At 49.1% G+C, this 14,437-nt stretch overlaps 5 protein-coding genes across 8 annotated transcripts; 2 read left to right on the top strand and 3 right to left on the bottom strand.

Annotated features, from left to right (window-relative positions):
* Window positions 1-188: 188 nt before the first annotated feature.
* On the bottom strand, window positions 189-1,743 carry FOXG_04217 (60S ribosomal protein L12). Its single transcript, XM_018382160.1, has 5 exons — window positions 1,609-1,743; window positions 1,521-1,554; window positions 1,347-1,467; window positions 970-1,294; window positions 189-919 (listed from the first exon to the last, which is right to left on the bottom strand). Exons 1-5 carry the CDS (start codon window positions 1,610-1,612, stop codon window positions 906-908), a joined length of 498 nt encoding a protein of 165 aa, XP_018238818.1. The 5' UTR covers window positions 1,613-1,743; the 3' UTR covers window positions 189-905.
* Window positions 1,744-1,755: 12 nt separating this feature from the next.
* Window positions 1,756-4,884, bottom strand: FOXG_04216 (protein transporter SEC23). Of its 3 annotated transcripts, XM_018382157.1 has the most exons (7): window positions 4,559-4,884; window positions 4,380-4,510; window positions 4,029-4,323; window positions 3,496-3,972; window positions 2,346-3,440; window positions 2,100-2,299; window positions 1,756-2,044 (listed from the first exon to the last, which is right to left on the bottom strand). In XM_018382157.1, the coding sequence occupies exons 1-7, from the start codon at window positions 4,649-4,651 to the stop codon at window positions 2,020-2,022; spliced, it is 2,316 nt and encodes a 771-aa protein (XP_018238815.1). In that variant the 5' UTR covers window positions 4,652-4,884; the 3' UTR covers window positions 1,756-2,019. The 3 variants fall into 3 exon arrangements, with proteins under 3 accessions (XP_018238815.1, XP_018238816.1, XP_018238817.1); XM_018382158.1 differs by having other exon boundaries at window positions 1,756-2,299; XM_018382159.1 differs by having other exon boundaries at window positions 1,846-2,044; window positions 2,100-3,440; window positions 4,559-4,824.
* A 79-nt stretch (window positions 4,885-4,963) lies between these two features.
* Window positions 4,964-6,443, top strand: FOXG_04215 (uncharacterized protein). The gene has a single exon (XM_018382156.1). It carries the CDS (start codon window positions 5,154-5,156, stop codon window positions 6,165-6,167), a length of 1,014 nt encoding a protein of 337 aa, XP_018238814.1. The 5' UTR covers window positions 4,964-5,153; the 3' UTR covers window positions 6,168-6,443.
* A 228-nt stretch (window positions 6,444-6,671) lies between these two features.
* On the top strand, window positions 6,672-13,712 carry FOXG_04214 (uncharacterized protein). 2 transcript variants are annotated; one of them, XM_018382155.1, is made up of 4 exons: window positions 6,672-6,747; window positions 6,908-9,135; window positions 9,191-9,897; window positions 9,949-11,032. In XM_018382155.1, the coding sequence occupies exons 2-4, from the start codon at window positions 6,947-6,949 to the stop codon at window positions 10,674-10,676; spliced, it is 3,624 nt and encodes a 1,207-aa protein (XP_018238813.1). In that variant the 5' UTR covers window positions 6,672-6,747; window positions 6,908-6,946; the 3' UTR covers window positions 10,677-11,032. The 2 variants fall into 2 exon arrangements, with proteins under 2 accessions (XP_018238813.1, XP_018238812.1); XM_018382154.1 differs by having other exon boundaries at window positions 6,672-9,135; window positions 9,949-13,712.
* FOXG_04213 (exocyst complex protein EXO70) lies at window positions 10,030-14,428 on the bottom strand. The gene is made up of 2 exons (XM_018382153.1): window positions 14,031-14,428; window positions 10,030-13,978 (listed from the first exon to the last, which is right to left on the bottom strand). The coding sequence occupies exons 1-2, from the start codon at window positions 14,242-14,244 to the stop codon at window positions 12,294-12,296; spliced, it is 1,899 nt and encodes a 632-aa protein (XP_018238811.1). The 5' UTR covers window positions 14,245-14,428; the 3' UTR covers window positions 10,030-12,293.
* Between the last annotated feature and the right edge of the window lie 9 nt (window positions 14,429-14,437).

Genomic DNA, 14,437 nt, shown 5'->3' with positions numbered 1-14,437 from the left:
CCCTGCGCCATGAGGTTGCTGCAGCATGTCCTGACAGTCATTGGATCCATCCATCATCCATGCCAGCATAAGGCGTTGGAAATGGGGCCTCTGATCCCACCCATGCCCATGGATGCGAGTGATATGATCTATGAATACCCTCAGATACGACAAGACTATTGAGGATATCGCATATCGTACCACATCTCTGGTATACTTGCCGCAGGTGGATAGAGTCTCGGCATTTTATCCATTCAACTCAACTGGGTCCTTCTCCCAACCCTGAAGATTCCGCAGAGCTTGAGATCGTCTCGTAAGCAAGCAGATCAGACTGAAAAGTTGTGCTGCTTCAAAAGATGTATGATTGGAACCTTGGTGAACTTCATGGAAAACTGGCACTTTCAATGGTGGAAACGATGTAATGCATGATATGCCATGAAAACGTTTGTGGTTACTACAAATACGATTCGATTCAAATTCTTTGCGATTAGCTTAGCTAGATGGTATATTTCTCAATGCCTTGTTCTACCTATTCGAGGAGATACCGTGAGGGAGAGCTTGTGCAGTCCACTAGGGTAGCAGGAGGATGTTCTCGAAAGAAAGAGAAGGAAATTCGATTGAAAGTACTGCAACTCTACATCGGGAATTTTTGTATCATGTGGCCATGATGATGGACCGCTACATCCACAAGAGCTTTATCGCTAGTATGTCGCGGTGAGTATTGGGCCAAGGTTTCTCTTCCTTGCACAAAAATAGAAATAAACCACGGGGCATGATGGTAGATTTCAGAGTGAGTCAAGGGTTCACAAGTTCGAAGAATATCACAAGGACTGGACGGAAATGATTTGTCATGCTGCCATCGATCAATGAGTCTATTTTTTGTTTCTCATACTGGTGGGATTTTTGAACAGGGCGTGAGAAAACATTTACTCCTCAGGGACTATCACATGTTAGCGTAAAGAAATTTCAAGCAGAGGGTTCATGACTTACTGTCAATGTCTCCGCTGTCAATGGCCTCGATAATAGCCTGGGGAGGCTTGCCGTCGACCTGGCAGCCAACACTGTAGGCGGTTCCGAGAATCTCCTTGACAGTACCAGAGAGCTCCTTGGCGAAAGACTTGTATCGCATGGTGCGGGCGATCTCGATGATCTCGTCAAGGCTGACAGACTTGTTGTGCTTGATGTTCTTCTCCTTCTTGCGATCACGAGGAGGCTCCTTGAGAGCCTTGATGATCAAGGAGGAAGCGGTGGGCACAACCGACACGGCGGCCTGACGGTTCTGGATGGTGAGCTTGACAGTCACGCGCAAGCCTTTCTGAACACAATTGTTAGCATACTCTAATGTGCAATGGGATTGAATGCCATACCCAGTCGCCAGTGGCCTTGGCAATGTCTTCTCCGACCTTCTTGGGGGAGAGACCCAGAGGACCGATCTTGGGAGCAAGAGCAGAGGAGGCACCGACCTCACCACCAGTGGCGCGGAGGTGGCTACAATATGTCAGCTTCAATGTGTCCAAGAACTGCGATTGGAATCTACCTACATCACCTTGACCTCATTGGGATCGAACTTGGGAGCTGTTCATCGTGTAAGCAGGAAAATCGTGCCTGATATTCAGGAGTGAGACGAACGCATTTTTGTGTCGTGAAAGTCGGCAGAGGCTCGAGGTTTGCGTGCCGGAAGTAAGGAACAGGCAGGTAGATCGAAAAGAAAACTTGAAGTTGTCGCGAAATATCAAAACTAAAAATGCAAGGTGTGGGCCCCACCATTTGGACCTGCCCTAAACACAATCTGCTGAGTCAGCGAGTATCACGTGCTATCAGCATTCGCTCCCTCAGAAGCATCACAACGCAACGAGGCACCTAAGATTATAGATCTGCGAAGGGCTGGCCTCGAATTTTGATTATTATAATGTCTCTTAACTAACAACATGGGCTTATGAGAACTGCGTCGTCACTATCTACGCCCCATCGTAAGACTTGATTTTCCATTGACTTCTTGAGATGGCAGTACGTCTGCGATAAAGTCGTTTGTTGGCCACCTCAATTAGTACCGCTCACAGCAAGCCTAGAAAGTTTGTTAGCTCAACTCGATATGGGCAACATACGGGGTTCAGACTTACTTCATCAAGTGGTCCATGAAGGTCTGCAGAGATACGTCGTCTGTGAAAATTGTCTGAGCAGTGGTGGCTCCTACACCACCATATGGGCCAGTGGTGTGTGTAGTAGATGGGTTGAGCTTGGACAGGAGGAATCGAGCCTGAGAACCACCGGCATCGCAAACAATAAATCGAGGAAGAGGAAAGCGGTCAGTGATGAGATCCTGGACGGGTTAGTAACAGATTGAGAGTGGCTGAGGGTGAACTTACGCGAGCATCCTCCTTGGGTTGTTCCAACAAACCAGCAAAGTTCTCATAACCTTCTTGATCTTGGTAACCAGCCTTTCTCCATTCAGCAATTGTTTCACCGTGGAAGATGAGAATGTGGAAGAAAGTATCGAGAAGCAGGATGTGAGTTGGTTGGATAGAGGCAGAGTCCAAAAGAACTGGCTGGCCGCCATCCTGGTCGAAGGTGTAGGAGTCCAGGGTTGGCTGAATCATCACGAGTGAGTTGCTGACATCTTCATGGTTGAGCACGTGACGGTAGAAGGCTGTTTCATCAGGAGAGTTGTTGAAAACCTGCAGGAACTGGCTTCGTCTGAGATGGAACATGAACTGGGGGTATAACGTGAAGTTCTTCTCCAGTCGGAAGGATGAAGGATCATCTTTCCTGTAGTCCGCGAATCTGGAGCAGAGACGAATCAACATCCTGTCAACCCAGCGTAGGACATCAGGGCCATCATCGACCTCGGCCTTGAACACAGCAATTCGTGACATAAGGACAGCGGCGGCCTCTTGGTCGAAGGACTGCGCGATTGCTGGGTCCCCAGCAGGGCTACTCAGGTTGCGGGCGACAGTCGTGACGCGGAGGTGGAACTGGCCCGATGAGTGCTGATAGTACGTCAGGAACTGCATCATGCCCTTCTGCGGTGCTTGTTGATGTGTGGCAGGACCTTGACCGGCAATCTCAAAGTAGATTCCGTAGCTCGATTTGGGGTCGATACCGCACATCTTCCAAGAACATGTGTTGCCAATTCCACATTCAGTCTCGCCCACAGAGATCGACTTCTTGTTGAGAGAGACTGCGTGTCCAATGAGACCTGTGACCTTCAGTTCCTTTGTGGTCAGAACTTCCAACACTGCGTTGAAACCCATGAGTAGATTATCATCGCCATCCTTCTCAAAGATTCGCACAAAAGATTGTTTGAACATAGAAGAAGTGAAGCTATCAGTCAAAATCATATGACCACCGGTTGAATTGCATAAGCCCTTCATTTCAAGGAGACCGACCTGATCCAGACAACCAGCAAAAATGTCAATGATGTGACCATTGTGTGCTGTTCGTTTGGCCAAGTTTTCGTAAAACTATGATGAGACCATCAGAATGAGTTCAAAAGAGTGGAAGTGCTGAATGACACACCTTCAGAGCCTTTTTGTAATACTTAACGTTGTCTCGATCAATATCATGGTGGGATCGAATAGGCTCTCTCAACTCGGGTCCCACGACCATGCCAGGGCCTTCAGTAGCAGGGCCTCCGGCAAATAGCATGATGCGCCCACCTGCATTCTGGAAAGATGACTCCAAAAGACCGACGGCAACGCTGAGGGCGACTCCGGTGCATCGAAGGTTACGTCTGTCATTCGCAACTGGCCAGGGGTCCTTTTGAAGGGATTCGAGAGCCTTGGTCAGCTGGAACTCGGCCTGCTGGACAGGGAGGAGGAAGCGAGATGCCGGGCCGGCAGGGAATGGGCGACCAGGCTGAGGTTGCATGCCGGGTCGTACGCCAGAGGATGACAGACCAAGCATCTCCTGGACTTGTTTCGCAGCATATTCCTTGCTGCCTCGGAAAACATAGGACTTGGCGCATTCCTCGTAGCCAATCTCGTGGACATGAGCCTATACAGGTATTAGTGGCATAACATCTTAATGGGGGAGAAAAATGAATGGTATACCATTGTGCCATAAGTGATGAGACCAACAAGAGCGTTCTCGGGAAGCAGACTCAAACTCATCACAAGCGATTCTTTCAAAGAGGCGAGGCTGTCAGCCTCCTGGCACATATCGACGACATAGAGGAAGATCGGGGGCGCAGGCGCAGGTCGGGAGAGGCGATATTCTATTGTGGTATTCGCAGGATGAAGTTCGGGGGGGATAGCGTTTGCAGTAATGTCCTTGTAGTGCGGTGGAAGCTGATTTCTTGAAAGGCAGAAAGGGCAGATCCAAACTCTGGCACGAACATCGACTTGACTTCAGTACCAGGTCAGCAAATGAAACTAGAGCAACCGTTTAGAAGGGCATCATACCAGAACGGGTTCAATACAGAGCGACAGGGCTGTTTGCATGTAACAGGCTCGAAATGGAGGAGAGGAGTATCGGGCTTCTCCTTTAACGGGGTATAGAGAGCGCCAATGGGCACGACGAGTCTAGAGGCTTCCTGTATAATGTGAGCTCAAGATTGAGCGCCATGTAGCTGTAAACATACCATACGGGAGCTGGGAAACACATTCCAGCTCAGACGGACACCATCACGGTCCTCGACCTCGCTCCATTGCTCCTTGAGCGTCTCGTAATCCATGGTCGGGGTTGGCTAAATAGCAGGCGCTGAGTGGGACGTTGAAGAAGAAGTTATTATAGGAATTGAAGGTATAAGGTGAGTATGCCAGTTGGGTTGCCCTGCAGAAGAAATGCAGATGTTGGACGCTGAGATAGCAACCAAGGCTAGGGATGGAGCTATGTGTTCACAACGAGACTCAGGCTCTGGCCAGGTTGATTGACGACCTTACTTAGTGGGGCAAGGCTGAGAAGTGGCGCTCGACGCCCCGATAGATACTACTATGTATACGTTATTTAGGCAGGCAAGAACCATAAGTTTACCTAAGGTAGGTATGACTTCCAAAGTAATACGGGGTAACTTTTAATTATTCTCAAATATCCTATAAGAATATTATTATTTTTCAAATTTACTGTCCAAAGTTGATCAAAATATTCCATACATCTTCACTTACCTTAAGGGAATTACATTTACAGCCTACTAACTAATCTCTCTTATCTTTAATCTTCTTGCCTACCTACTTCACATGGAAAAGTCCGCAGCAGTCACCGAGCCTGAGCCATCGTCGCCCATCGCAGTCTTGGCTGGTGAGACTCCAGAGCATCATGTAACACTACCACCTTATTCTGGGCCTTCTATCCCATCAAGCGCTGTTTCCGCTCCGGCTTCACAAGCCATAGCAGCCCATAAAGGCCCAGCACGCTTTCCTGGACTACCGCGAGTTGATTACCGTCTTTACTCTCCCCCTCTCTTCAAACTCTCCAACGACTATAAGACTCTCTCATCACGTGCGGAATATTTATCGGCCAAGCCTGAGGCGCTTATCGCTCTCATCCGCGCACAAGCCTCGGTGCCTCCCAAGCCCCAGATTCACATTCGAGGGAGTCGGGGGCGCAAAGTCGACTTTGACATCAAACTTAACCTTATGAGCCTACTAGTCCCGGATGATGATAACCAGCGTCTAGACTATCTTCGATGTGTTGGCGATGGGGAGCTAGCTTACCGTGGAGGTCTCAAACCTGATGCCCTTCCCGAAGTCGGCGATGCTGGGTTGGATGAATGGTGCCGCCGTTTCGTTCAGGATCCTGCTTCTGTCAAACTCTTTACGCTTGAACGAGTGGTCACAAATCTCGATACAGCATGGCTTGAAGGGCAGTTCCGCAGCCTCGTGGCAGCACTCAACTACCGTGGCGTAGTTGATGTCAGCTTCGTGGTTACCCATAGCCGTGTCGTGATACAGAACCCGGACAAAGTCAATCAGTTCTTCACTAGTGTGACCAGCCTATTCTCTGGCAAGCACAAATACGAAGTGGTCAAAGCCGTCTGGCCATTTGCTACAGCGAAGAACGGGGAGCCTGACAGAAGGTGTATTGTTCAGAGTGAGGAAACTTGGTGGAGAGAATGGAGGGATCCAATCAAGTATGCTATCTCACAGAAGCGTCACGGTTGGGTCACAGTTGAAGACAAGCTTGAAGCTCTAATGGAAGGCAAGGGGCATGAAACAGGAATTATTGATTGGGGCCCGGAGAACATGGGGTAATGTGCTATTACGGAATCTCAATGAGGTGTTCGTCAAGTGAACGGCCGACTGCTCCAAGGGCTATAGCATTGGCCCTTTTTATTGTTATAGTATTTTATCATACGGTATTAAGTGACTAATAGCCAATGACAAATACAACCCTGGTGATATAGTGCCTTTTACTTGCTATCAAGGGGAGGCAACAAAACTTGGGACCTCTATCCTAAGTGACAAAAAGCAGTAGGTAAACTTAGCATAATTTAGTGTAGATTTAGGGGATCTTAGACTAACTTTCTTGGTCTTCTTTGTGACATGGTCATCTGTAATTGCAGCCGGTCTCAGATGCGATAACTGAGTGTCTTACCACCGGCAATATGTAATATTTAACATTGCACATATTGGCTATATTAATTCAGTAAATTATGCAAAACAAAGCTAAAGCATAGGATTTATTCTACTAATAGCTAGCTTTCTCCTATGAATATTTTATACGAAATGCTGATATCTTACGTTGTTTAAATTACATCATGAGTCAGTGGCCATATATCTCTGTATTACCTGTCAGCCTTGCGAAGGGAAAATGAAGCATTAAAGAAGTGAGGTAAGCCTTCTTTTTGTTGGCAACTTCAAACAATACGCAAGACGACCCCTCCGCCGATCCTCTCTATCTTACCCCTGGGACGTTAGCAGCCCCCACTACACTTTCAACCCAGCTTATCTTCTTTGAGGCATAGCGCTTCAGATCACTTATCATCATTCAGCTCATATATACCCGGAATCTGGAGAATCTTATACAAGTTATGGAGAAGACAGAACAAACATCACTGTATGGGTTCGACTCGCATGAGACTGCCCTATGTGTTATCCCTCCTCGTGGACTTTGGCTATCAGTGGATCGCCTGAGAAGTCTTTATGATAAGGCATATTCAGCGTGGCCTCCTCACGTTAATCTTATCTACCCATTTGTCCGGCCTGAAGTGCTAGGGAATGCAGCTCAAGCACTTGAAGGGCTTGTGATACAAAATCGGCCTCATCTTGCACTCAATGTTGCTGACTGTTTCAAACATAAAAATCGCAACACTATCTTTCTGGGTTCGAACTCAGATTCTACTACAACCGAGCTCTCAAAGATCAGGGATATAATCTACAATGCTCTTGGCCGTTCACATGGAGCTCAAAATGAACGCTTCGTTCCTCATATGACCATCGGTCAGAGTGAAGACGCCGAGGCTGCCCCCCATCATTTTCTCCTCGAAAAGGCCCGCCTCTTGGCACCGATAGAATGGGAAGTGAAAGAAATTGCTATTCTTATTCGCGACGGCGCACTTGCGCAAGGCGGAAGCGGACCACGGCCTATGCGGCTTTGGGGGACTCTAGATCTTGAATCGGGAACCTTCCATCGGATAACACCGCCTCAAAGTTTTAATGATCATCTAGACGAAATGTCTACTATTGCTTTCCAGCCATGCTATCACTCGATCCAGTCTTCAGGGGCCTGGGAAATGGCTGAGTCGACAAACACATCTCCGGATACCAACGAGGTCATCCTTGAACAATTGGTTGTTGCTTCTTATAATGTATTGGCAGAGTTTGAGTGGCCTCCTCAATCATATCGACATCCAGCTCTGGTGGAAAATCTGCTCTCAGCTCGTGCTGCTGCCGATATTGTTGTTCTCCAAGAAGTCACAGACCATTTTCTTCCTGACCTCCTCGCCAACAAGGATATACGTAGTCGCTATCCTTTCGTCACTCATGGGCCCCCAGATCAGTCCGGTATTGGGCCGCTACCTAGCCTCCTGAACACTGTCGTCTTGAGTAGATTTGCGTTTGAATGGCACTATCTCCCATTCCATAGGAAGCACAAAGGCTGCACCGTGGCCCGGTTTCCCGGCATCGGCACACGAGATGTTGACGATGGGAAATTCAAGCCTTGGATCCTTGTGGCGTGTCATCTGAGCCAAGGGCTTACTGACGGCGCCGTCGCCACCAAAAAGAAAGAAGTCCAGAAGATGCTCGATTATCTGTCTGCCACCTTTCTGCAACATCCATGCATCATTGCTGGGGACTTCAATCTTGCGACTTCAACTTACACCATTGATGCTGCCAAGAAAAAGCATGATATTTCTGCCCAAACTGTTCGTCACTTGCGAGATATTGACCGGGCTATCTCGGATTCTGGCTTCTTAGATACATGGCTGGCAACGAGACTGGAGTCGGGCGAATCTTCAGACATAGCCAACGAGAAGAGGAACGTCCTAGACTCTTTCCAGGGAGAGCAAGGCGCTACTTTCGACCCACTGACAAACACACTGGCGTCTGATCTTGTTGGAAATGGGTTGAATAACAGACCGCAGAGATATGACAAGATCTTGATCAAGGCAAATGGTCACTATAACCCGCATGGTTTCAATACGTTTGGTCAGACAACCTTCGAGTCACCGGAGCAGGGCGGTCTCACATACGCCAGTGATCACTGGGGCATAAGATGCCTTCTGGTAAAGTCGTCACCTTCTGATATGTCTCGATCTTGTGTTCCTGAGATGAAAATTGCACTTCAACAACCTCCTCCTGGCTTGGCTAACAGCGAGAGCTTGGTGGACTTCTTGGAAGGTCGTGGATGCTTGCCGAATGAGCAGGAGAGGACCGACCGGGTTGAAGCGATCAAGACCCTCGAAATGGTTCTCAAAGATGCTACATCCTCGATTTCAGAGAATGATTCCCGATCTGGGCCTGCATTCATTGTGGTCCCAGTTGGCTCTTATGGCCTCGGCGTCTGGACGAGTTCTTCTGATATTGACTGCCTGTGCATTGGCCCATTCAGCTCAAAGACATTCTTTGCATTGGCTGTTCAAAGGTTGAAGCGAGCGACGACCTTGGGCGTCAGAATCTTGCGACGAGTTAAGGCCAATTCAGGTAACATGCTGGAGTTAGAAGTCAATGGCATCAAGGTCGATCTCCAGTATTGTGCAGCTGCATCGATAGCTGAGAGGTACTATTGACTCATGTATATATTCAACAGGGAAACTGCTAACTCTCGAATATAGATGGCCTGAAGTTATGAAGCGCCCAGCCAGCGACCCAGCGTTTGCTCTGTCTTTCCAGGCACTTGCTAAGCTTAAACCTGTTCGCGATCTGTTCTACCTTCGCCGCTCACTTCCAGATATGGTACAGTATCGAATGGCGCACTTGTTCATCAAATCTTGGGCCCAGGCGCGAGGTATTTATTCGGCAAAGTTTGGATTCCTCGGTGGTATTCATATTAGCGTCCTCCTTGTACCGGTCTGTAAAGCACTGGCTTACGAGAATGAAACTGTAACCCCAGCCGACATTGTTGTCACATTCTTTCATTATTACTCAGAATTCGACTGGAAGAACTCGATGGTTTTTGATCCGTTCTTTCACAAAGAATTGAGATATAACCGAACATTCCGAGAACCCCTCTGCCTGATCGGTTGGCATGCCCCAGCACTCAACACTGCCCCTATCGCGTCTATCCCAACAGTGGCCACCATTTCTTCTGAGTTTGGTCGTGCCAAAAGGATGCTATCAGATGGTGACTGTATCTGGGGTAAGCTGCTCGGTATTGAACCCGAGACAGCTCTAGGATCAGTTCAAGCCCCAGCAGCTACAGAGTTTTTGCATGCATTCAAAACATACATCAAGATTGATGCGCATTACTGGGGCCCGTCGCAGGAAAAGAGTGGCCGTTTCATCGGCTGGCTTGAGTCGCGCTGTGTTATGCTACTAGTTGGTAAGCGCGTCCCTTTCCTTTGGCAGGATGTATCATATTGACATTGTCTAGATATAAACAGGAAACTGAAGCATCTACTCGCACGCATTTGGCCATCTCGGTTCTTGGATGTGTCCGCTGGAGCAGAGACATCTGGCGCAGAATATCATGGTTGTTACCTCATTGGCCTTGCATGGGACGATGACTCAAACAAAGAAGATGCTAAGGAGGTGGGTATGGCCATGCAGACAGTACTGCAAGACTTTGAAGCGAGGATTCGCCGAGACGAGAAGTACTATGACTCTCAGTTCTGTTGGATGAGTGCAACTGTCGCAAGGGCTCATGATCTTGGCACATTGGAAGTTGATCAGAGTCTTTGGGGAGAATATGGGGGCGAGACAGATGATGACGAATCCGATGAAGAGCTCGACGAAGAGGAAGATTTCGACGATGCTGAGGAGGAATCAAAAGGGCATAAGAGCACAGGGCCTGGGTCCAGAGCTGCGGTTGTGGGCAAGACACCAGGGCTGGGCAAGTTTCGCACAGCTGCTGATGTGCTCAATCGGCTTCGCTGGGACCCCAATTTCGATTCAGGCGACTACATCATTGGCTACGAAGACCGCTTTCTTGGAGCTCGTGAGAGGGCAGTGGAACATTGGAAGACGGAGCAGACTGATGAGGAGTTTATCCCGCAGCACCGCATACTCTACTTCAAACGGAGGGAGGACAATGCCATTTTGTGGGAGCGACGGACGCGGATTGACGAGATCTTTGGCAGTGGTGTCAAGATTGATAGGTGAAGTCTGTACATGACTTGTCATAATCGAATTAAGGGTCCTCAAATCACAGCAGAGATCGACACAGGAACATGGATCTGGTCTGACAGAGAAGCAGGCTAGCGTGTGTGAAGTAAATTCGGTGTGCTGCGTTGCGAGACAGATGGATACGATGCATGTGCATGTGCTAGATTAAGTAAATTACTTATTAGATTATGTATATACATGTTGTGTCGAATGGCGACAAACAACTTGCTCGTATCTGGTTTCGGGCACCACTGCATGGTAAGACCCGAGCGAGGCCCGAGAGTGGTATCCTGTCATTGTCAGGGATAGCATTAAGTATCATGGGGAAGTGTGCGACAATCGGTTGCTATCACCCAATAACCTCAAGAATAAGCCCCAGCATCGCCTTTGCGAGGCCAGGTAATTTACAATGCGGGAGTCTCCGAGGCCCAAGACATGGAGGAAATGTAAGATATTGGACGACGAGAGTGAAAATGCCAGCCCACTTATGGGCTCTCCAAAAGGCTTGGTTACCAGATGACAGCTGCCATCTGCTGGGAACTAGGATTCAAGTCCCAACTGGCGTGGCGCCAAATTCCAGGAGATTGGACTAACAGTTGCATCACATGCGTGATGACGATGACCTCTATGGCTGGCAGTTGAAGGACTGCTCTCATTCTCGCCGTGGCATGTGGTGAAGGAAGTATAAAACCTTGCATGATGACGCGCTAGGTACGTGGGGGGTGGGACTGTTTCATGTTTCAATCCATCCGTAGAAAGAAGGCAGTAAAGCCCCCCCTGCACATATCTCCGGTCCCTCCCACATACGAAGACCACCTCGACTCGAATTGAAATCACATCAGCCTCACTTTCGGGTCCACGGATAACACCATCGTGGCATTGCTGGCTCAGACCCTTGAGGATGGATAGAGTATAAAGCTTCCGGAACCGTTGATCGGTTCTCCTTCAGGCCTTTGAAGCAAAAAGCACTCCATCTCAACTTCAATAACATCGTCCTCCCCACACGAGCCAAGTGACTTACACAAAACTCTCAAATACTTTCTCAGCACCTTCACCATGGCCGTTGTCGAATCTCTGTTGCCTGTCAACAGTTGCTGTACTGCCTGTTGCAAAGCAAACGATCTCGGAACTCACGACTACTGCGGCACATGTCCCAGGTGTCCCTCCTGATGACTCTGCAACTCGCCAGTCGCCTCTGTAGCCTCAACAAACAGGCCAGAGGACCAACCAATGTTTTTGGCTGCGCTGCTGTTCTCAAATTACTTTTGCTCGACTCCTGATTCGCGTGGCTGCCCAGCATCTTTGAGGATCGCTAGGACTTGAAATTGGATTGAGCATGGCAGTAAATGAGGGGGGAGATGGAATAGCAGGTGAATAAATCCTTCAGGTTTCATACACTGTGCCTCGGGCAAGATCGGGGAAACCGGTTGGTTGGGTGAATCAAGATGGTGACAAGATATTGATGATAATCATCTGGGATAAACATCCTGGAACCAAGAGCGGAACTGCTGCTATAGGTCGGCTAGCAGCATACGTTGTTCCATTTCTCATCGGCGTGTCCTCGTCCATAGTGCCTAAAGGTTCAGACTCATAATTACCCCCCTTGCCCTATGCTCAGGAAGCCAAACTGGAAAACACAGCGGCGATGGAAGTCTTATCATATTTGACGTACTTGCCTTTGCCCTTATCGATTTCGTGATACCGGTCCCAAAACCGCTCGTAGAGAGGCTGCAATTTCTGGCGAATGTCCTCCCCAAACATTCGCCGGACTTCCCGCTCCATGCTGTACGATTTGTGTCGAGAAACCATGTCGTCAAATGCGCTGTTGAATTGCGTGAACTTCTCTTTGATCCTGTCTTTGTCTTTGCTTCCCAGCCCCTTGACGATCGAAGTAGAGTCGACAGGTCCAGAAGTTGGACGATGGGCACGGTTGGTATGTACAGTGTCGAACAGGTGGACGGAAAGGTCTTTGCAAACATCCGTATAAGCTGCCGTTGCCTTTTTGCGCCATTGCTCGAGAATGTCAAGTTTGTTCTCCAGCAGCCCGCTAAGTTCCGAGTTCTGAACCATTCTTCCAATGATGACAACGCTATTGGCCAGAAATACTCCAGCAACAGCTCTGCTCTTCATGAGCACGCGTGACTTCTGGTCCAAACCAGAGAGGAGCATTTCGATAGTATCAGTGCAGTAATGCGAAAAGATCTCTTTACCATCCGCTCCTATATCGAACGATGCTAGACTGGGAATTGCATCGGTCGAGCGTCCGCTAGCCGCCGCGTTGGAGTTCCATCCGCCATCCCCTAATGATATCATTATGCTCGAGATGGGGCGTAGAAAGTGTACCATCGTCTGAAGGCGCTGCATTGTCTCCGAGACGAGGGATATTGGAGCGCCATCTGAGGGTAACATCTGTAGCATGCTGATCTTGCGCCTGGTCTCGTCAAGGAGCTCCGCAAGGGACGACTTGGCGGTCTCTCGAACAGGCTTCAGGGCTGCAGCGAGTGCTCCTTTCAATTCTCCGGTGCGTGTTTCGAGCTTGCCTGAAAGAGCCGAGATGATCTCGGTGATTTCATATGCCAGATAACAGTCGGTGTTGAGGTGATTTTTGATATGAGCATTGAGTTCACGCAACGTTCGGGCAAGCTCAGCCATCGCTGCCTGGCAAGTTGACTGGAAGACCACACCCCAATCCTCACGTGAGAAGACACTGCACACATTGTCGTATTCGGAGACAAAAAGGCCCTCCATAGCTTGCGAGTAGGTCCCTATTCCGTTGGTCCCCGCACGGTAGACAGCATCTGGGCTCTTCTTCTTGGCGGTGTTGACACTTGCGGCAGCAAGGTTGGCCAAGGATGTTGAGAGGTATGGGCCGCGTACCTCTGCATATATATGGGCGAGCTCAGAGGATCCGTTGTGGTGACTCTCGATGACATACGAATAGACCAGGCCGAGCCGGGCTATTTTGTCCTGAGGTAGTGTTGGGAAAGGCTTGTCTTTTGTGATAAAGTGCAACGGCTCGACGGATCGAGGAGTCTCTGCGCGCAGCAATGTTTCGAAATGGGATTCCAGCTGACTATTGCCTGACTTGATGAGTCGCGTTAGATCGGCCATCGTTTGTTGGTTGGCGCGCAAGTTGGAGGCTTTCATCTCGTTCAAGGCCTTGTCTAGACGTTTGATAGAAGCCAGGTAATTGGAGAGACCGGCCTTCTCGGGGCCGACTCGAATGATCTGCTCTTCGTCATTCTTGCTATCTGCAGGTTGGCGCAATCGGTCAATGGCGGCCAGGACTGAATCAACGTCTACCCAATGGTTAGTCGTCAGCATTGGCTGGACATGGACTCTGTTTCTTACTATTTCCCAATATTTGCAGTCGCCTGGTCTCTCCGTTCAGAGGTCCTGCAACATCTTGGACACTCTTCCCTGTCGACTCGAGTCGGTTGAGGCACGATTGAATCTTCTTGGTCAATTGCGTCGTCTTTTCGAGCCGCGAATTGAGGACGTCAACCTCAGCCCTTGCTTCTTCATCTAGAGCGGTATGCGCGTTGCCAGAGAGTCCGACCGACATTGTGCACGAACACCGGTGAATAGCATCCGTTCAGGTAGTGGGGTGGCTTATGTGTGGTAGTATAGGAAAAGCGTCGTAGGGAGAGATCATTAAGGTTGAGAGTTATGAGTGTTCCGCGTGGAGGACCATGGGGATCCCAGCATAAGGCAATGGCACGGGCAGGCTTGGCGTATGTACGGATACGTTACCTCCC

Source organism: Fusarium oxysporum, chromosome 4 (assembly GCF_000149955.1).
Source record: "Fusarium oxysporum f. sp. lycopersici 4287 chromosome 4, whole genome shotgun sequence".
NCBI lineage: Eukaryota > Fungi > Ascomycota > Sordariomycetes > Hypocreales > Nectriaceae > Fusarium > Fusarium oxysporum.
Note: the sequence above shows the minus strand (reverse complement) of the source record. Positions and strands in the feature narration are given on the sequence as shown.

Coding starts and splice junctions, on each gene's coding strand:
- FOXG_04216 (XM_018382157.1), bottom strand. CDS start 4,651: ATGGATTACGAGACGCTCAAGGAGCAATGGAGCGAGGTCGAGGACCGT. Junction 4,324..4,379: donor TCTGTATTGAACCCGTTCTG/GTATGATGCCCT, acceptor CTGGTACTGAAG/TCAAGTCGATGTTCGTGCCA. Junction 2,300..2,345: donor AACCCAAGGAGGATGCTCGC/GTAAGTTCACCC, acceptor TAACCCGTCCAG/GATCTCATCACTGACCGCTT.
- FOXG_04213 (XM_018382153.1), bottom strand. CDS start 14,244: ATGTCGGTCGGACTCTCTGGCAACGCGCATACCGCTCTAGATGAAGAA. Junction 13,979..14,030: donor ACTGCAAATATTGGGAAATA/GTAAGAAACAGA, acceptor ACCATTGGGTAG/ACGTTGATTCAGTCCTGGCC.
- FOXG_04214 (XM_018382154.1), top strand. CDS start 6,947: ATGGAGAAGACAGAACAAACATCACTGTATGGGTTCGACTCGCATGAG. Junction 9,136..9,190: donor GCTGCATCGATAGCTGAGAG/GTACTATTGACT, acceptor TCTCGAATATAG/ATGGCCTGAAGTTATGAAGC. Junction 9,898..9,948: donor CTGTGTTATGCTACTAGTTG/GTAAGCGCGTCC, acceptor GACATTGTCTAG/ATATAAACAGGAAACTGAAG.
- FOXG_04217 (XM_018382160.1), bottom strand. Junction 1,468..1,520: donor CCCAATGAGGTCAAGGTGAT/GTAGGTAGATTC, acceptor GACATATTGTAG/CCACCTCCGCGCCACTGGTG. Junction 1,295..1,346: donor CCAAGGCCACTGGCGACTGG/GTATGGCATTCA, acceptor AATTGTGTTCAG/AAAGGCTTGCGCGTGACTGT.
- FOXG_04215 (XM_018382156.1), top strand. CDS start 5,154: ATGGAAAAGTCCGCAGCAGTCACCGAGCCTGAGCCATCGTCGCCCATC.